A 21,462-nucleotide genomic window follows, 5' to 3' on the forward strand; every position below is an offset into this window, starting at 1 on the left:
GCGAGCGGCCTGACGTCCCGGCACCTCGCACCCCTGTCTCCGCTCCAGGGCGGCCCTGCAGGCTCGCTCGGCCCCTCTCACCTCTCTGGTCCCTCTGTTCCCTTCTCGGGGGTCTGCCTCCGCTCTCTCCTCTCTCCATCCTGAGCGCGCTCCGCTGGGTCTCCGGGTCTGCGTCCGCCGACCCCTCCGGCGGCCCCCTCCCTCCCTCCCTCTCTCCCGCCTTCCCCCTCCCACCTCCCTCGGGCTGGGCCCGGGTGGGGTAGGGGCGGCGGGGCGGGGCGGGGCGGCCGGCGGGGCGGGGCGGTGACGCGGGGCGGCCGTGCTAGAGGCGCGGCGGCGCGGGCGGGGGCGCAGTCCCGGGTCCGACCGGCCGAGCCCCGCAAGCCCCGCCCGCGCCCTGCACCTCCGCCCGGCGGCCTGCGGGGGAGGGGATGCGCCGGCGCCCGCGCGCCGCCCGGAGCTGCGGGCCGGCCTAGAGCCGCGCGGGCCCCGCGCCCGAGCACACGCCGCCGAGCTGCGGGCGCCGCGATGCAGCGGCCCGGGGAGCCGGGCGCCGCGCGCTTCGGGCCGCCCGCTGGCTGCGCCGACCACAGGCCGCACCGCTACCGCAGCTTCATGATCGAGGAGATCCTCACCGAGCCGCCGGGGCCCAAGGGCGCCGCGCCCGCCGCCGCCGCCGCCGCCGCGGGCGAGCTGCTCAAGTTCGGGGTGCAGGCGCTGCTGGCCGCGCGGCCCTTCCACAGCCACCTGGGTACGTGGGCCGCGGGGGCGGCTGCCGTCGTGCGGACGCGGCGCCGGGCGCGTGGGCCCCGGCGTCCCCTCGCCCCGGCCGGCCGGGAAGAGGAGGGCAAGCCGGGCTCGGGAGCCAGGCCTCGTGCCCGCGGGTCGGGTCCGCGGGGAGGGTGCTCGCTTCTCCTTCCCGGATGCCCCGCGGGCTCTAGCCCGGGGTCCGAGTCTATATTCTCATCGCGGGCGCAGGTCCTACTGCTGACCTCAGGCTGCGGGTCAGCGCGACCTCAGGCCACGGCGCTGGGCCTTCACCGCAGCCTCTCGGGGAGAGGCCTGCGTCCCCCAGTGCCGAGCGGGGAGCTGCCCGGGCCCCAGCCGCCCGGAGCCTCGGGAGCCCCGGGGCAGGCCCTCCGGCCTCGGCTGCAGCTCCCACCCTGGCCTCGCCCGGGGACAAGGGGCTGACTGTGAGCCCGCCAGCCCGCCTGGCCTCTGCTTCCAGGTCCGCGGCGCCGTCTCCGGCGCTGGAGCCACCACTGGCCCTCTCTGCCTTTGGCTTCTTTTTCTTCCGTGGCCGGGCCAAAGTCGGGCTTGTCCTCACCACCGCACCCCTGTTCTTCTGGTCTCCCCCAGTTCTCTTCGCCCTACTTTGGCCGCTCTTGGCCTTTCTCATAGGGTGGGCCTGTCCCCCCTTTCTCTCACCTTCTCCCAAGTATCTTGCTTCCCTGGGGCCCCCTCCTCACACTCACCCCAACCTCGGCCAGCCCTCGCTGACCTCATGGGCGCACCTGCCTTTACTGAGGTGCCCGTGGGCAGGGAGGCCTGCACAGTGGGCCCAGGGTCCCCCAGCCATCTTCCTGGCCCTGCGGCCCGCGCTCCGCCCTCACGCCGGGCGCCTCAGCCAGTTTGTTCGTTTTGAGTCCAACTTTGATGCAGACTCAACGCTGAGTATTGCTCTGGCTGCACTGCGGTTCACAATCCGTCTGAAGCGGGCAAAAAAACCGTTTACGGCCATGACAATGGAAACGTCGTCTCGGGGTCCAGTCTACACAGAGAACAGGAAGACCAGTTTCAGGATTTGTGGGGTGTTTTGAAATCTTCGGAAAGTGTTCCAACCAACCCCTCCGCAGACCCCTGCCTGCTGTCTGGCCGCTGTGCCCACGGAGCGGGGATCTGTCTGCTCCGTCCTGTCCTGCTCTTTCCCAAAGCAGAATGCGGATTTGGTTGCGCAAAGCTCATCTTCCTATGTCGCTACTTCCTTTTCTTCCTGGTTTCCCTTTTCTGTGAAACGCACTGTGCGCCTCTGAGCTTCAACCCTTTTCATTGAGAACCCCAAAATCTCAAAGGGGCATAGGCCGGAGGAGCGCCAGGGCAGCGCCCGGGTGGGGAGATCCCTGTTCCCAGACAGGGGGACACTGGCGCTGGGGCGGGTCACCCCCGGCGGCGCTTAACCTCTCCCTCCTCGGCCTGCGGAGGGTTTGTGCGGCGGCACGGCCTGGGCCAGTCCTCTGCGGGAGCGGGATGCTCAGGGGCGGCTCCCAGAGAAGGAGTGGAGCCTAAGCTCACGAGGCTCCCGTTCTCCCCGCAGCCGTGCTGAAGGCCGAGCAGGCGGCGGTGTTTAAGTTCCCGCTGGCGCCTCTCGGCTGCTCCGGGCTGGGCTCCGCGCTGCTGGCCGCGGGGCCCGCGCTGCCCGGCGTGGCGGGCTCACCGCACCTGCCCCTGGAGCTGCAGCTCCGCGGGAAGCTGGAGGCGCCGGGCGGCGGGGAGCCGGGCGCCAAGGCCAAGAAGGGGCGCCGGAGCCGCACGGTGTTCACGGAGCTGCAGCTGATGGGCCTCGAGAAGCGCTTCGAGAAGCAGAAGTACCTCTCCACCCCGGACAGGTAGCGCCCGGGCCCAGCTCGGCGGGCGGGGAGGGGGCCTGCGCGCCTGCTGAGGGGGCGCCCGCTCTTTCCAGAATAGACCTCGCCGAGTCCCTGGGCCTGAGTCAGTTGCAGGTGAAGACCTGGTACCAGAACCGGAGGATGAAGTGGAAGAAAATAGTGAGTGTGGGAGCTACCCCCCCCCCATGCCCTCCGCACCTGGTGCCCAAAGGGACCTTCTCTGCTCCCTGGTGCCCTCGCCTGTCTTCGTGCCCCGCTGCACCCTCGGGCTTCCCGGCAGCCGCGAGCCTCTGGCCGCGGTTCCGGGCCGCGCTGTCGCGGCTGCTGCTGCCCGGGGCGGGGCGGGGGGCTCACCGGCGGCTCCCGCAGGTGCTGCAGGGCGGCGGCCTGGAGTCCCCCACCAAGCCCAAGGGGCGGCCCAAGAAGAACTCCATCCCCACCAGCGAGCAGCTCAGCGAGCAGGAGCGCGCCAAGGAAGCCGAGAAGCCGGAGAAGCCGGCCGAGGCGCCGGGCGAGGCCAGCGACCAGGGCCGCGAGGACTGAGCGTGCGGCCGGGGACCCCCGCCCTGCGGCCCCGAGCCCGCGAGCAGCCCGAGCCGGTCCTCCGCCTCCGCGCCGCGGGCTTCCCTAACGGTCATCGGTACCTTGGATGCGGGCCGGCGAGGAGGGACGCGGACCCCGAAGCCAAGCCGGGCCCCGGCCCCCGGGCCTCCCGGAGACTCACCGGCAGTGGCCTCTGCGCGGAGCCCGCGCACGCCCGCTCCCCCGCACCCCGCCTCGGGCGCCCAGGCCCCGCCGGTTCCCGCGCCAGGGCGGCGAGGCCCGCGGACGCCCGGCGGCTCGGCCTGAAGCCGGTCCCTGGCGTTGCGGGGCCCCTACCCCTTTCTTGCGAAAACGGTGATTTTTTTCCCCAATAAAATATTTTATGACACAGCGGAGCTCATGGGGGCTTCTGAGGCGGCGCGGGGAGGGCGGCGAGGTAAGGGGCTCCTGCGGCTCCGGAAGCCCTTGCTCCCCGCGGGACCTCCGCCGCGGCCACGCGGGGCTGGCAGGGCGCAGGGCCTCGGATCGCCACCCGGCGGCAGCGGGCCGGTCCGAGCTGCCCGCCCTGGGCGAGCGGCTGCGGCCGGGCCAGGGGGTCAGTCCGAGGGGCCCGAGCCCCAGGCCACGTCCGATGTGTCCGGGAACTGACAGCCGCTGGGGGGAGGGCGATTTGGTTTCCTGGGGCTGGAAGGTCCCCCTGTGACGGCCCGGCAGCCCTTCCCGAGGCCCTGAGTGCCCAGGCCTTGGGGTTCGCGCCGAGGCCCTCCAGCCGCAGCTCCCTCCCACCGGAGGCGCCTGCGGCCAGCCCCAGCTCCGGCCCGGCCCGGCCCCAGCGCCCCAGCGCCGCGCTCTCCCCAGGGCTGCGCAGGCGGCGGCGCCCGGCAGGAGCCGGGGACCCAGAGAGTTCCCCTCGGGCTGAGCGTTTCGAGCTGTGGCCTCGGGCTGGGCACCCTGAAGGGGCACAGCCAGGGAGTGCGTGCCCGCGGGCGCCAGCTCCTCCAGGGAAGGCTTCCTCTGCCTTCTCCCGGCCTAGCGGGGCTGGGTATGGCGTGTGGGTGCCGGCCCTTGCTCTGCCCGCCCCCGGGCCCAGCCACGGCCACGGCCACAGTATGGGGTTGGGGAACTGGAACGGCCACTTTGCTGATTGAAGCTGGGGGAGAGACCGAAGCGAGCCGGCCCTGCAGAGCGCCCTAAGCCGGCTCCGGATCCACAGCCAGTCCCTGCAGGGCCTGGGACGCCGCGCTCAGGGGCAGGCCTGCGCTTCAGAGGCTGAGAACCGCCGCGATGGCCCCCACCCTAGTGGCCAGGGCTTCCTTTTCAAATCGAGGCTTGACCAGCCCTTCCTGCTCGCACTTGCACTTACAGTGGGTGGAGGGAAAGCCAGGCGCTTCCTGCTACCCCGGCCCCCTCAGTGAGGGACCCTCTGTGCTCCGGACCCTTCCAGGCAGCCGCTGCACTCCTCCACTCACTGCAAAGAGGGAAGGAAAGGCCTGGAAGTTCCGTCTGGGCTGGGGCTGGGGCTGGGCTGGGGGGCGAGGTTCCAGCCTCAGCCTTTGTCACCGCAGGGTTGTAGAAGGAAGAGGGTCAGAGAGGAGAGAGGGGTTCTGACTATTCTCCGCAGTCTGTTCCAGGGCTGCAGGTTTTACTAACCTGAGCACCACGGTCTTAGGCAGGCCACCCTGTCGTTCTAGGCATTTTCCCAAAGCAGCCCTGTCCCTGGGCTGGACTAATGGGCCACTAAGCACCAGGCTTTGAGTGTGTGTGAGTGTGTGTGTGTGTGTGTGTGTGTGGATGTGTCCAGCGAATCCTGCACCAACGCATAGGGCTCCAATAGTCCATGGAGCACAGCCACCGGTGGAAAGCCTGAGCTGGGCTCCAGACGAGGAGGTCTAGATGCTGGTGCCTGCGGGTGGGGGAGGTTTCTGTCCCCGCCTAGACCTCTGCTTTCCTTGGGCACAGGGGACGGGTGACCTGGGCAGACCCAGCCCTCTAGGCGAGAAGACCAGCCAGGCACCGGCTGGTCCAGGCAGCTCGGGGTTCCTTGCTGGTGACTCCAGGAGGCGTGATGGACGCTCCAGCCTGCTCCCCAAGAGAATGAAGCCCTGGAGGCCAATGATGTGGACTGCAGCAGCACAACCCCACTTCCAGTACAGGGCCGCTCCCATCCTCCAGGTGACAATCTGGGCCCCCCCTGAGTGCCACCCGCCTCTGGCCACCCAGAAGCCTACCCCCAGATCGCCAGCAACCGCGCCCCTCAGTCTACACCCAGGCTTAAGAGGGAGAAGGTCCTCTGCCCTCTCCCCTTCCACAGCACACATCCCTTCTACCCAGGGTCCTGGGAGATTAAGCCCAGACATGGCACAAGCTCGCTGCTTCACCAGCCCAGGGTGGGGGTAGGGTGGGGAGTGGGGGCTAAAGAGGAAGCTGGCCTGGGCGTCTTGAGTAAGTCTTAACCTGGAGTGGGGGGGGAGTGGAGGGAGTGTGAGCGGGGTATGTTGGGGTAGGGTGGGGTGGGGGGAGGCGGCCAGGACTTCCCTGCCCCTTGATGGCTGAGCACCCGGATTAGCTCATTACCTCGGCAGCAGGACCCCAAACTCGCTGGAAGTTTACACTTCTGTGCTTGGCCGATGTGTGTGGAGTGTGTGTGTGTGGGGTGAGCCTTAGGGCAGGCTTTGGGGGAGGGTTGACTGAAGGGTCTGGATGGGGCATTTCATCCCCAGCCTCTGCCTCCGACCTTACCAAGTCGATGGGAGTGGGAACCCAGCTCAGGCGCCTTCAGCCTGGGCGCACACATGCGGGAAGGTGTGGGGAGAGGCAGCCTGCGGGCCTGGTCCGAAGTCCTCCTCACAGTCTCTGCCTTGTGGCCGGCTCTGCACAGAGAGGCACCGCCAGGCGGTGACAGGGCAGCCAGAGCAGCGTCCCCTTCTCTCCCCGCCGCCCTGTTTTGTAAAAAATAAAGGTTGCTCTGGGTTACTCCTCCCGCTGCGGGAGCCCATTCGGTGGAGGAAAGAAGCAGGGCCAGGAGGCCTTACAGCACCTCTGGGGCCTCCAGGTGCCGAGCGGAAACCTGGCAGCCTTCCGCTTTCCGCTGCCCTGCTGCCTGACTCCCCTTCTTCACTCCAGGGGAATGCCTGGCCCTACAGTGACATCGCTGGTTCCACCTAGCGTTCCCTTGTCCAGAGGGGGCCCTTTGACACCCAGAGCCTCCTCCCTCAAGACCTCTCAGACCCAGGTTTCCAGGGGCCAAGGCCGGGCTGTGGGGGACCACAGACACCCCGCCCGCCAGCTCAGCCTGGCCCCCACTCCAGGAGCCCAAGGAGACTTCTCAGACCACCCCCTCAGCTCCACTTGAAGGCAGAAAGGGAGCTGCAGGTCCTCACTCCCCGCTGGTGGTGGTGGTGGTGGTGGGGGGCAGCAAGGTGACTGCAGCCGGGCCAGGGGAGGGCTATGGCAGCCTGGCTCCGACCAAGCGCTCCATGGCCCCGGTCCCTGGGCCACTCCACACTCACAGAGCAGGTGAGTCCACTTTCTGTTTGAAGTAAGGCCCGGGGAGGCCCCTGACCTGCAGGACTTTCCCTGCTGACTCCTCTCTCACTTCGTAACAGGTCTCTCACCTGCTTGACTTCAAAAGTTCCTTTTGTCGCAGTTCTCACACTATATTACTGAGTATCATAACATTTTCCCATTTCTCAAATCTGGGTTCCTATGCCACGGTGAGGCAGTGGCCAAGGGGGTGGGGCTGTGAGATGCCGAAGGGGATCCATTCAGCTCTGACCTCAAAGAAGTTTTAGGAACACCTTCACCCACTGATTTCTTTCTTTCTTTCTTTCTTTCTTTCTTTCTTTCTTTCTTTCTTTCTCTTTTTTTTTTAAAAATATATATTTTATTGATTTTACACAGAGAGGAATTGAGAGGGACAGAGAGTTAGAAACATCGATGAGAGAGAAACATCGACCAGCTGCCTCTTGCACACCCCCAACTGGGGATGTGCCTGCAACCAAGGTACATGCCCTTGACCGGAATCAAACCCGGGACCTTTTAGTCTGCAGGCCGACGCTCTATCACCCACTGATTTCCCTGAAAGTCTCCCTTTATGTAAACTCAGCAGTGATGTGTGATAAAAAAATCTATGTCTTTTTAAAAAAATATGTATTTATTGATTTCAAAGAGAGGGAAGGAAAAGGAGAGAAAGAGAGAGAGAGAGAGAGAGAGAGAGAGAGAGAGAGAGAGAGAGAAACATTAATGAAAAGAAACATCTACCAGCTGCCTCCTGCAGGCCCCCTATGGGGGATCGAGCCCACAACCCGAGCATGTGCCCTGACCTGGAACCGAACCAGTGACCTCCTGGTGCATGGGAGGACACATAACCAACTGAGCCACACAGGCCAGGCAAAAATCCTTGTATTCGTAGGCCAAAATGAAATATTCGAGTAAGTATAAGATTAAAATTCTGGGCAATACATAAGCAATGGGTCAGACTTGCATTGGCAATGGTTTAAAATTTTTCTTTGTGCTTCAGGAAATAATGGTATCTGACATCAGTGACATCACAGACACTGCCATACATCACAGTGACATCAATCACACACTCCTGGGGCCGTTCATTCCTTTAACAAACAGTTACTGAGTGTGAGTTCACAGTGCTGGGACACAGGTCCTCTCCCCCCTCTCCCGACTCCTTGATCCAGTAATAGCCAGTAAAGTAGGTGCCTACTCTTACTTCCCAGGCAGAAATAAAACTCAGAAATGTTAGGCAACCTGCCTAGGAACACACAGCTATTGACAGCAGAATTTGTGTCTGACTTCGGCTCCATTGGTGCCCACTGTCTCTCACCCAGCAGCCTGGAGGTTCGGTTTGGGATGTCCCAGATGCCTCAGAGCCCCCAATGGCCTCTGTCTGCCTGGAACCCATTTGCTCACCAAGGATTTGTTGGTGTGTGCCAGGCACTGTGCTGGGCATGGGGGACACAGCTCTGATCTAAGGAGCTCACACTGGAGGTGAGGAGGCTTGGATATATGGCAAAGAAGCCACAGTTAAATTCAAAAGATGGATTTAGGAAGTGACAAATGCCATGGAGAAAATACAGCGGGTGGAAGAAAATGAGTGAGCGAGGGCTTTAGTCGGGATGGCCAGGAAGGGCCTCTCAGGAGCTGCCTCTTCACTGAGACACGGATGACAAGAGGAGTGGTGCCAGGTCCCTGGAAAGCACTTGCAGTGACTCCGGTTCAGCTAGTTAGGAGCGTGGCTTTAAAGGCCTGGGAGGAAGGTCAGAGGAGAGGGACCAAGTGTGGAGAGAGGGTTAAGGTTGCGGGTGACGCGGTGAGGAGGTGGACCTCGGCACTGCCCAGAAGGCAGTGGGCAGGAGGCTGCCTCCTGGAGCTGGCCCCAGGCAGACACCGCCATCAGCCTAGCCCCTCTGCACTTGGTGTGCACACAGTCAGAGCCCTGGCAGCTCCGCCTCCCACAGGCAATTTGCCTCCCCGCTCCCCCTTTTCATAAGGATGCAATTTTCTGCGTGCTTTAAGGACATTAGAAGGGCATTTGACTGACGGGCCATGCGAAACACATTAGCAGCGAGGCCCAGGACCCTGGAGGTGGTGCCTGCTAGGGAAGGGGCAGGTGGAGGTGGAGCAGACCCTGGGGATAATGGGGCTGGGGTTGTTCCTAGGCTGGGGGTTAGAGAGACAGAAATCCAGAAAGAGGAGACGGAGGAAGAAAGGAGGGAGGGAAGGAGGAAAAGAGGGAGAGACAGACAGACAGCAGAGAGAGAGTGAGAGAGAGAGAGAGAGGTGAGAGGAGGGGGGTCAGTGGAGGTAAAGAAACAGTGGGGAGGGAGGAGAGATAGACGCAGAAGAGGAAGGGAGGGGGCTGGAAGGAGAGGAAGGTGGGGACAGGCAGGGCTGGAGGAAGTGATGGCAGGAATGGGGTCCTGTCTGAGGCGCACTCTCTCCTGGATGACCATGTGACCTTGGCCAGGAGTGAGTGTTACGGGTAGATGGTGGGGAGAATGGTGCCTTCACCCTGGCTCACTCACCATTTCAGCCTCTCAGACACAAGCTCCCTTCTTCCTCAGGACCCTGTGCATTCTGTGGTGTTCCCTGCACTCACTGCTGCCCTGCCCCTCCTCCTCCTTCCTGGGCCACACATCACCCCCAGGGCTGCCTGCTCTGAGGGCCCTCGCCTTGCTGGCTGGCACTCACCCTGCTCTGATGCCTGTGTGCTCACCTGGGGCCTGCTTTGAGGCACAGCTGTCTTGGACCTGGTACAGCCTGAGGCCGGCAGCAGCAGCTCCTCTCCACCTGGCATTCTCCTTCACAACGAGGAACATTCGATTTGCAGAATCCTGCCTGGCTTTGGCTGTGTCCAGTACCCATCGTGGATGCTCAGAAAACTCCCTGAGCTGGGAGGGTACCTGGCTGGGTCCTTTTCCTTCCAGGGTCTCTACAGCAAGCATGTCAAACTCAAAAGCTAACACAGGCAAAATAAATGAGGCATGTGGCCCACGGGCAGTGAGTTCGACATGCTTGCTCTACAGGGTTCTTCCTTCCTGTCTTAACAGGGTCTGATGTGGCCACAGTGGGGTCTGGAGGGCTTTGGGCTGGTCCTGGAGCCGGACACCTTCCAGGGTGCCTTGTAGGGGTGTAGTCTTGGAGCCCAGCTGGAGCCCAGGGCCTTCCCTGAGCTTGTAAGTGTGCCAACACCAGCTTTGCCATTTCTGAGCATGAACACTAGGCACTGACCATGTTGGCTAATCTCCCTCAGCTGGCTGCCAGGTCCATTTCTCAGATGAGAAAATGAAAGCACAGAAATCGGGTGACTGGCCCATGTTCACACAGGGGGAGCTGAGGCATAAATTCATGCCAGCCAGAGCAACTTCCTGTGCCATCTCTGTATCCTCAACCCTGAGGAGATCCCCTCAAAGGGAGTGGAAATAGCAGGGGTGGCTCAGTGATTAAGAACTTGGGTTCTAAGCTGCCTGAGGTTCCAATCCTAATTTTATCACTCAATGGCTGTATGACCTAGAACAGGTTACTGTCCTCTCTGTGCCTCAGTTTCCCTCTTTAAATATGGGACCAATAACAACATTCTCACATCCTCTTTGACATGCCTGACTATTTAGCCAGAGATAGTGTGATTTCCCATCATGTGCCATTTTTTTGAGAGGTCATTAGTTCATGGATGTCTGGCCTGGGAGGGCAAAGACCCTGCCTATCCTGACAACCCCTGTCCTCTCATTCCTGGGGCAGTGCCTGGGGCCATGGTGAGTGCACAGGAAACATCTGTGAGCCTCAAGAGTGAAAGCCATTCCAGGCAGAGAAGTGCTCGGCCACCCCCACTTGGTGCTGAAGATGTGACAACATGACAATAGCCTGGCCTTCCCTCCACAAGGCTCTCGAATGCAGTTTCTCCTCCCCGTAGGGCCTTGTGGTGGTAACCTGAGGCAGGGGCAGGGCAAGGGTGGGTCTTTGTCAGCCTGAGTGTGGGCCTGGGGTGGGCTCCACTGGCTGAGGTTTGGGGCTCAGGGCTGTGTCACTTCTAATTCGTCAACAGCTCCCAACCCCCTGGCCAGGGCCACCACCCCTGGCCAACCCCCCGTTCACCCTCCCCTGTCACCACTCTCTGCCTGGCCGTATCCCGTCCCACCCGGTGGGTTGCCTCATGACCAGGCTCTCTCACCATTCGGAACTCCCCTGCCTGCAGCATCATTTTTACTCTTCTTTGGTTGACCAACCTCAGGTACTTTTCAGGCAAGGCTCTCCTGAGGTTCTGCTGACTTCATCCTGTCTAGGTTGGGTATATTGGGATGCTCCCACATCCATCAGGTGTGCCCAGAACCTGGACACTCATGCACATCCCCTCTAGGCTGTGGGCAGACAATGTCAGGCCTGCAATGAATGAATAAATGAATGAATGAATGAATGAATGAGTGAATGATGAGCTAGACCTGACTCATCTGGCTTCCCATTAGCTGAGGGTTTCTGCCACCAGAGCCTGCACCTGTAGGGTAAAGACCCTGCCTAGACTGCCTACCACTGTCCCCTCCATGAGGCTCTAGAATGCAACACCCCTTCCCATGTCCCCAGTGAGCAACCCCCAACCAGTGCCTGCCTTGGAGTAGGTTGGCAAGCACAGCCCCACACCCCCCAATTGCCCCAGGGGGAACTTTCTGGACTCCATGGATGCTTTCTGAGGACCCTTCCCAGCTCATAGCTGCTGGAATGCTCTGTGCTGTATGCCCATCTTCGAGCAGCTGCTGGCTATACTTCAACTGTGCAGTTGAAGAGGAGGAGGAAAGGAGAAATGGAAGGAAGCAGAGAGCCGAGAAGAGAAACGGCAGAGGACACCAGTGCTGCCCTGATGTTCTGTCTGTGTGATGCCAACTGCTGCTGCTCAGAAACTTCTGGACACCTGTCTGCACTTCCTGTTTGTCAAGAAGACCTTGGGAGTTGTGTGAAACAAACTAGTATGAGGCCTTTTAAAGAAGGGGCAGTGTGTTTGTTGTAGTGGCCAGAGTGCAAGCCATGGGGACGGGGGTGGAGAAGCCACACCATAGGGTCCTGTGGGAGAGATCCCAGGCCGGAGTGCTCTGAGTAGGCACCATTCATTCATTCATTCATTCACGCACTCCCATGCTCAGTCCCTCCTTTGGTCCCACAACAAAAAGCTATTGATGCCCGTGTGTACACCTCTGCAGCACTGCTCCCAGTAGCCAGGCTGTCTATCAGTGGATGAGCGAGTAAACAAAATGTGGACTCCACATACAATGGAGTATTGTTAAGCCTTAAAAATGAGGAAATCTGACCTATGCTATAACATTATGCTAAGTGAAATAAACCAGTCACAAAAGGACAAATACTGTGTGATTCTATAATACTTAAATGGGGTACACAGAATGGCCAAACATACAGACAGAGAGTAGAGTGGGGATGAAGGGGAGTTAGTGTTTATTTATTTATTTATTTATTAAAATATATTTTATTGATTTTTTTACAGAGAGGAAGGGAGAGAGATAGAGAGCTAGAAACGTCGATGAGAGAGAAACATCGACCAGCTGCCTCCTGCACACCCCCCACTGGGGATGTGCCCGCAATCAATGTACATGCCCCTGACCGGAATCGAACCTGGGACCTTTCAGTCCGCAGACACAGGCTCTACCACTGAGCCAAACCAGTTTTGGCAAGGGGAGTTAGTGTTTAATAGGCACAGTTTTCTAAGATGAAAGAGTTATGGGAGTGGATGGTGGTGATGGCTTACAACAATGTGAATGTATTTAATTCCACTGAACTGTACACTTAAAAATGGCGAATGGTAAATTTTATGTATATTTTAGCACAATGAAATTGTTTAAAAAAATGCATATATTCTTGCGTTAGCCGCTGAATATTCATAGATACAATACACCTAGTAGCAAGAGCACCCTCACTGTGGACTATAAATTTCATTTCCACTGAAAGGAACCAGGGCTCCATAGAGAAATGGCTGGTCTCTGTCTGGGGCAGAAAATGTATAAGATAAGCTGGAGCTTCTTGCTATCACTGACAGCAAGGCAGTGACAAGGACTACGGGGCGCATGTGACAAGATCACAGGCCAATAAAAGGATACCCCCATGGAGAAATATGGGATAATTTGACCAACAATAAAAAGTGCAATGGATCAAAACACATCAACTGTTTGAAAAACTGAAGATTTAATTTAATTTATTTTTTAATTGAAGAATATGTAGACATTTATTTAAAGTTTCTCAGAGATGAAGGGGGAGCAGGGTTGACACTATACATCATAGCAAAAAACTTCACAGTCTTCAAATATACCTTCTCCCAAAGTTCTACTACATGCACCCAGTGGCCCAATTACTTCCATTTCTTCAAAAAATGAAGACTTCCACCTTTCTCTCTACCCCCCTCCTCCTCTCATCCCCACCTGTTCTTTCCCTCTACAGCCCTTTATCCCATCACTTGTCATTTACTCTTTACTGTCATTTTGAGTTGGAATTTGTTGGTCCAGAGAAGAGGGCAGGGAAGGTACACGGGAGGCAAAGTGGTGCCGGGGAGGATGGCGATGGCTTTGGTTTGCTCTGGGCAGTTCTCTCATTCCTCTCCAGATAACGTCTGTGTGGTCATTTTTCATTCAAGCTGTCAACCTGTTATATTGTTTCGTTTTACACTTGGTCTGATAAGATTTTCAGAAATAAAATACTGTAAAGTACAAAAATACCCCTCTGCCTCTCAGAAGAAAAGTTATTTGTGACGATTCTTTAAAGAGACCCAGCGAGATGCCACTTAAAACCTGTAAGCAGGAGCCTGAGTGCCTTTGTCCGGCTGCTCCGAGTTTCAGCGCTGGTCCAGGGTCTCCCATCAGGGCCTCTCCGCCTGGAGCCGGGCTCCCTCTCTCCGCTTCGGGCTCCACGCTCTCCGCTTCTCCCTAGAATTGCTGCCTGCGTCCCGGAAAGCCGTCAGCCTGGTGCCTGAGAGCTCTCTGCCCTCTGGTCGGGTACAAGGCAGCTCGCTCAGTGGGGCCCCAGTTAGTGACTTCCGAAGGGGATGGTTTCCACAGGGGGTGAGCCGATACCCCTGAAACACCGACCAGCCGACCAGCCGTGTCAGACAGGGCCCGGCGCGGGAGGCATCTGCCCCAGGCCACGCAGCACCCGGGAGGTAGGGATGCAGCCCAGCCTGGCGTTACTGTGACCGGCTGGGCAGTGGTGACCTGACCTGAAGGTGCTGGTGTTCTCCAGCCAGGCTAACTGGGTCTGCAGGTACCGCAGCCCGTTCTCCACGCTCCTCGGCTCCTCATGAGCTCCCGTTGTTTGTTGCCATTGCAGTTTACTGCAGTCCCTGGCACTGCCTTTACTCCAGTCGGCGTCCTTTAGTTCCCCCCCCCCCCCCCCGCCCCCAGTCTCCCTCTCCTCTGAGGTCTCCAAGCAGCGTTTGCAGTCCCCACTCTCAGATTCTGAGATACTGGCCATGTGTCAGCTGCTCCAAGAGGCTGTCAGTACAGTCCTCGCTCAGGGTGGTCCAGTCTCCCCCCGGAAGGGGGTGAGAAAGCCTCTGGTGTTCTGGAGAGTCCTCCCAGAGCCCAGCTGCCCAGCAGGGCGAGGCTGCTGGGACTTATCCGGACATCTTGCCATTGCCGGGGAGGGTCCTGCCAGAGGCACCATCTTGTAACTTTTCCAAGTCTGTCTCCATCCTGGAGGAAGAGCCTTCTTCTGGAGTTTCTCCCCGCCCCCCCCTCCCCCTCCCCCCCGCTGAGGGGAGCTTCGATGCTCTTGGCTGCGGTCAAGGCCCGAGGTCTCTGGACCATCAGCTTCAGGGCTGGTTCAGCACAGGCGAATGAGGTGGATGGAGTGCGTGGTGGAGGCCTTGCCCTCCCACTTGGATTCTAAGTTTCCTCTGGCTCCCCAGGTCCTTCCCCATTTGTACTCTTTAAGGTCCTTCAGAGGAGAGAATCTTCTAAAATGCATATCTCATCTGTCACTCCGCCCCTCCAAACCTTACAGCGGTGCCCTGAAGATTCCATGATATTAAGACAAACTCATTATACTCAGGCACCGCTAACAACTCGAGTGTGTTCTGAGAAATGTGTTGTCAGGCAATTCCATCATTGGTGAACATCACAGAGCATACTTACACAAACCCACATGGTCTAGCCTAGTACAGCCCACTGCTCATGGGCTACAAGCCTGTACGGAGTGTTACTGTGCAAAATAACGAGATTAAGTTAAGCACAAAAGAAGATGTTGCAATCCAGAAATGCAGAAAACATAAGATGTCTGCTGTCTGCATAACATGCTACTGTTTTACAACAAACTATTTTTTAAACGTTGAAAGAGTGCACTCTTGCCCCAGCCGGTTTGGCTCAGTAGATAGAGCATTGGCCTGTGGACTGAGAGTCCTAGGTTCAATTCTAGCCAAGGGCACATACCTGGGCTGTGGACTCCATCCCCAGTAAGGGGAGTGTAGGAATCAACAAATCAATGACTCTCTCATCATCGATGTTTCTCTCTCTCTCTCTCTCTCTGAAATCAATAAAAATATATTTTAAAAAATTATAAAAAAGAGTGCACCCTAAAAATAATGATAAAATATAGTAACTACATAAACCAATACATAGTCATTTGTTACCCTTGTCGAGCATTATGAACTATACACATCAGTATGTGCTATGCTTTCACACAGCTGGCAGGGAAGTAGGTGTGCTTACACCAGCACCACCACAAGCATGTCAGTGGCACACTGCACCATGGCTAAAGCATCCTGAGGTGGTGGGGATGTTTCAGCTCCATTGCAATCTTCCTGGGTCCCTGCCATATGTGTGGTCCATCATTGACCGAAACATCACTCTCAGGGCATCGCTGTGGCTGCATTTGGGGGACGCTAGGTGTTACGGGCTGAATGTGTGCCCTCACTCAAGTTCACGTGCTGAAACCCTAACCTCCAAGTTATGGGTTGCTGAAGAGCAGGGACAGGCTGGGGGCTTCATTCTGCACGGAACTCTGGGAAATAATCCCGGGGCCCATGTGCCTCCTTTCTCCTCAGGGAGGCTGGTGCCCACGAAGAGGAGCTTCCTCCCAACGTCAGCTCCCAGGAGGCCTGTGAGGGGGAGCTCTCCGTCACGGGGCCGTAGGAGGGCTGCGGGGACCAGTGGGGCTGCATCGGAGAAAGGGTTTGTCTCTCTAGTCCACAGACAAGGACAATGGAGCCAAAGGTGAGTGGGTAAGAACCAGATTGTCATTTTGGGGCCCCCAAACTGCAAGGCCGCCCCCTCTGCCTGTGGTGTCCGTGCTGGGGGTTGAAGTGAGGACAGTGAGAAGGACTTGAGCTCTGACGCTGGCAGTGCCATTTGCTGAATGGATGCACGCACGCACTCAGTGTCCCTGTAGAAGGGGACCTGCAGGGGACACACGGGAGCATCCACGCTTTGTGCCCCTTCCCTGCTGGTCCTTGTCTGCAGGACCAGCCACTGTTCACTACCATCTTCACTACAAAGTGCTGTTTGTGAGTTTTTAAAAAGCGCACTTTCTCTGAGTGACTCATGCATTTAAAATTATTTTAATATATTTTACACACTCGTGTATAAATGGGGCCATGTGTTTCTTTTTATTAAAGGCGTCTTATTTAGGCTGGTCATCATATGACCAGGAGGCTCTCCGTGAGGCCCAGAATGGTAAACAGTGTGGAAGGCAGCGCTGCCACGCGGGAGCCTGGTGGTGTCCGCACCCAGTGGTCCCCTCTGGGGCGCTGCAGACCCCAGGGCTGGAGGCCTCCTGCACATGAGATGCCGCCTGGGACCTCGGGACCTGCTGCAAGGCGCAGGGGAAGGGCTGGTCAGGTAATCGTGTCGTCCAGTCCTGGTCTACACACCGCGCAGGCCCAGGGTTCACGGAGCTGATGGAAATGTGCCTCTCTGCTTTGCTTTCCCAAGGCCTCCTCCTTTTGTTGTCGTCTTCTTAGTGGTTTTATCAACATATAATTTTACAAATGTGGTTGAAAAGCTCCCTTTTTATTTCTTATATTAGTATTGATTTCAGAGAGGAAAGGAGAAGGAGGGATAGAAACATCCATAATGAGAGAGAATCATTGGTTGAGTGCTTCCTGCACACCCCCTACGGGGGATTGAACCCACAACTCGGGCATGTGGCCTTGACCAAAATCCAACCCAGGACCCTTCAGTCCGCAGGCTCATGCTCCATCCACTGAGTCAAACCAGGCAGGGGAAAAGCTCCTTTTTAAGAAATTGTGCTCAGGAGGAACCGGGTCTCCCATCCCAGGCCACCCCGACCCCACCCCACCCTGGCCAACTGCATCCTTGACACTTCGCTGGGACGCCCACCTGAGCCCCTGGCCCGCAGGAGGGTGGTCTGGGAGCCCCTGCTGTCCTCAGGTTCTACAGAGGCTGCCTGCAGCAGTGTGGAGACCTGCTCAGAGGCCGCAGGGGAAGCCTGCTTGGTGCTCTCACTGTCGCTCTGTTGCACCATCATCATCCAAGTCTCCGTTTCCCCAGCAGGCTGGTGACCTAAGAGGGCAGGGCCGGGCCGCCTGGCCACGCAGGACCTGGCACCAGCGCACAGGAGGCCCAGTGCTCAGTGGGTGCTCCGTGAGTGAGGTCTGAATGCGTCTGGGCCTTGGAGCTGTGTCTTCACTGGCAGCAGAGGCTGCAGAGTTCGGGCCTCTGGGCACCACGGCCTCAGCGTTCACTGGCCGTGTCCGCCTCCCGCCTGTCTTACCTGCAGACCTGATTCGTCAGGACTCGCCTCGTGGTTCTCTTTACAAGTATTTATTTGCTTTTGGAGGGTTTGGTAGATCTTTAAATTGGTTTAAAAATAATAGTTTCTTTAAAAAGTAATCATAGTTTCTTACTTCTACATTTCCGAAATTTGCAATATCTTTTCAAAATAGACTTTTATATTTTAGAGCAGTTTTTGGTTCACAGGAAAATTGAGGGGGAGATATAAAGACTTCCAATATACCCTCTGCCCCCACCCCACGCACAGCCTCCTCCCCTATTAACACGCCCACCAGAGGATCCACCTGTTACAACCCGTGGACCTACATGGACTCGTCCTTCCCAGGAGGCCACAGTTTCCCTCGGGGTCACCTTTGCTGAGGCACCTTCACTGAGTTTGGACAAATGAATATTGAGCTGTATTCACCATTACAGCTCCACAGAGTAGTTTCATGGCCCTACAAATCCTCTGCCTATTCACCCCGCCCTCCCCCTTAATCTCCGGCACCCACCAGTCTTTTTACTTTCTTCATGTTTTTGCCTTTTCCAGAATGTCATATGTTTGGAATCATATGGTAGCCTTTCCAGACTGGCTTCTTTCACTTAGTGTTGTGCGTTACGGTTCCTCCAGATCTTTTCATGGCTTTATAGCTCGTTTCTTTTTAGCTCTGAAGAATAACATTTCATTGTCTGGATGGACCACAGTTTGTCTCCATTCACCTACTGAAGGACGTCTTGGTTGCTTCCAAGTTTTGGCAGTTATGAGCAAAGCTGCAATAAACATTGTTTGAAGATTTTTGTGTGGATATAAGTTTTCAACTCAACTCCTTTGGGTAAATATCAAGGAGCATGCTCGCTGGGTTGGACGGTAAAAGTATGTTTAGTCCTAACCCCCAGGACCTCAGAATGTGACTGCATTGGGAGGTTTAAGGAGGTAAGTAAGGTAAATGAGGTCATGAGAATGGGCCCCGATCCAAAGTGACTGGCGTTCTTATAAGCAGAAAACACAGACACACACAGGACTGAGCATGTGAGTACATAGGGAGAAGACGGCCATCTACAAGCCAAGGAGCGAGGCCTCAGGGAAACCGGCCCTGCGACCTTGATCTCTGACTTCCAGCCTCCAGGACTGTGAGAAAATGAAGTTTTGTTGTTGGAGCTGCCCAGTGTGTGTAGTATTTGTTATGCAGCCCGAGCTGACTGAGACAGACCGGGTGATCTCCTCATCAGCAGACCCAGGACTTGCTTCCAATGCTTTGTGTCAAGAGACAGAATGGTCAGTGGTCATTTCCTGACCATCCCAGCATGTGGCCTCACCCCCTTCCAAACTACAATTCTGATTCCATGATCCCTCTTGCCCAGTTCTCTCCCACCCCACCGCCTTCCCCTCTCAGGACCCTTTTTCCTCCTCCTTGTCTGTCAGACAGGGCTCCTTAAGGGTTTACCCATAGTCCCTACTCCTCTCCCTCTAAACTACAAATGTGTACTGGCCCTGCCTCTCCTTGTTCAGTTTGCCGACCTGATTTCTTTCTGGGATATCTGATCACCATTCTTTCTCCCTCCCACACCTCCGCCCCCCAAGCCCAGTTTCATCAAATCGTCATCTGCTGCCTCTGCCTTCACTTGAGTTGCCATCCCCTCTATAGAGATCCTGGTCTCCCCACACTCTTTTCACCTTCAATCGGTTTCCCAAATGCCACTATGGAATCTTCCCATGGCACAGAACTGCCTTTGTGCCTCGGTCCTGCTTAAGGGTCTTGGCGCTTCCAGTGGCTTTACGCCTCCAGCTACACCCTCACACCCACCATGCTCTCTGCACTCAGGGGCTTTGTCTTACCTCCAAATCTACACACTTTCTCACTCCATGCCTTTGCACAGCCTCACTCTCTGCCTGGAATGTTCTCCCCACTTCCCTTGCCTACTTAATTCCTCTGTATCCTTCCGAACATTACTCAAAGGGCATTCCCTCTGAGCCCCCCCATCAGCCACTACCATTCACGGACTCTGCTACCTGTCTGTACCCTCGAGGCACTTACCTGACAACACTGTTATGAGATGATTCCGCCTGCCACACTGAGCGCAGTGGCCATACTTCTATCACATCCATCCCTGGGACGCAGCACAGTAGGTGCTCCGGAAGGACCTGGGGGCTGGTGAGCAAATGACGTTTCAACAATGAGGACTGGGTGAGAAGAGCAGGGTGGAGAGGCCTGTGGTGTGGCGAGGACCAGTGGGGGCTGAAGTTTATGCAGGTCCCCTGGCAGGCTTAAGGGCCCCTCTCCCAGTCATTGTCCCTGCTCCATACCTCCTTCCTCTACCCTCCCAGAATCCTGATAGGTTGCTCAGACGGTTCCACTATAGACTTGCAGTATGTGAACGCCCCCACACCAATGGTTTGGCCACTGTTCTCATAGCCATGTGAGTATGGAACAAACAGATGTTTATAGTTAATCTCTAATTTTGCCATCAAAAAATATACAATCTTGGGTAGAAACTGAAGAGGAAAGAATTTTTTAATTTACAGTGTCTCCCTAAAGTCCCAATTCTGAAATTTGAAATTGCTGAACGGACTCCAAATTCAATATTCCAAGTCAAACAAATCTATGTATTTCTCCAAAAGGAAGTATTGAATGTCTGACCAAGCAGAGCAGGACAGGAAAGCCAGGGAGGAGGGGAAGCCGCTCCACCAGCCACGTGCTGCTTCCCAGCTCGCCTCTCCCACTGCCTGCTACTTCTCTCTTCTGGGCTGTTTAATGACAAAATGCCTCTCTGAGTTGCCCTCCTCAAAGGATCCTGGCTTGTCAGTGTCCACCCTCTGTCTTCAGGGCTGGGTCTGGGGCCGGGTGAGCCTGCGCCCTCCTGGGGGAATAGAACTGGGAGGAGATTCATGACAACACTGGGATGGGTCAGGTCTGTCTGGGGGGAGACCCACTTCAGGGGTGTCAAGAAGGAGGAGACCCCAGATCCAGGCCTGGAGGAGAAGCAAGCAGTCACCCAACAGAGGCAGGGCCAACAGGTGTGAGGGCCTGGGGGTCAGGGCAGGGCTGAGGGGGGCATGCTTGCAGTAACTTAGGGAAGAGCTGAATGACCGAGGGCACATTCTTAAACTCTACCCTGGGCCTGCCCCACCCCTCAGCTGGAATTCACCTCGTCCTTGGCCCCTTCCCTAGTCCTGCAGTCGACTCCTTGGAGTTCTTGGGCATAAGTTTCTGCTGGGACAGTAAGTGGCCCTTTCTGCTTCTTCTCCAGCCTCTCCAAGGTTTACTGACCTGGTGACACAAACCCAACTCCTAGATGCTGTCCCTCCCCTCCGCTCAGTGCCCGATCCTTCTATTGCTCAGCCCTGTTCCTGGCCAGGTGCATGGCTCCCAGCCATGGCTTTGACCTCGCTGCCCATGGGTCTCCCTTACATCAAAGCTTATACCTGTTAGGTGGAAGCATTTCTCTCAGGGAGTCTTGGAGAAGTTGGGAAGCCTCTGTTTTACAAACGGAAAGTTGGAATTAAGCCACCTGCCACATTAGTCCAAACTCCCCTGGACGCAAGTGATAGGTACTAACCCTCATTGTTTTGAACATCACCGAGAAGCCCAGGAGCTTGGAGATCCAGGAAAGGGAACAAATGCCCTCAGTGGGTGTCCCCCTGCATATCCCCCTGTCACCCTCACCCTCCTTGCTGAAACTCTGTCACAGTGGGGGCAAGCTGGTAGAGGGTCTCTAAGCTGCCTTCCCAGCTCAGGGGCCACATTATGGGAAGGAACCTCTTTTTCCGACAGCCCAAGTGAAGAGGCGAATGGCTTTCCTGAGGATCTGTGTTCATCCCTATAACAATCACCATGGTGGGTGGAGTGGGTGGGGTGGGCCCAAGCTATGCACTCACCCCATACCCCACACCCCAGGGCCTGGTTAGTCCCATAACCACAGGAACCAAGGGTGGGGTCTGAAGGACAATCACTGGAGGGCCTGAAGGAGAGTGGAGGCAGGGGGTCGCTAACAGGTTCCTGTCTAACAGATCGCACTGCTCACAGTCTGGAGGCCAAGATTTCAGGTGGGGTCCTTTGGGTATCTTAGGGCCTGTCCTATCCTACCTT

At 57.2% G+C, this 21,462-nt stretch overlaps 1 protein-coding gene across 1 annotated transcript; it reads left to right on the forward strand.

Annotated features, from left to right (window-relative positions):
- Positions 1-528: 528 nt before the first annotated feature.
- BARX1 (BARX homeobox 1) lies at positions 529-3,426 on the forward strand (the record flags this gene model as incomplete). Its single annotated transcript, XM_084899617.1, has 4 exons — positions 529-751; positions 2,315-2,606; positions 2,681-2,765; positions 2,976-3,426. The coding sequence occupies 4 exons, from the start codon at positions 529-531 to the stop codon at positions 3,147-3,149; spliced, it is 774 nt and encodes a 257-aa protein (XP_084755743.1). The 3' UTR covers positions 3,150-3,426.
- Positions 3,427-21,462: the final 18,036 nt, after the last annotated feature.

This window comes from Pipistrellus hanaki (genome assembly GCF_964339955.1).
Source record: "Pipistrellus hanaki genome assembly, chromosome: 11".
Lineage (NCBI taxonomy): Eukaryota > Metazoa > Chordata > Mammalia > Chiroptera > Vespertilionidae > Pipistrellus > Pipistrellus hanaki.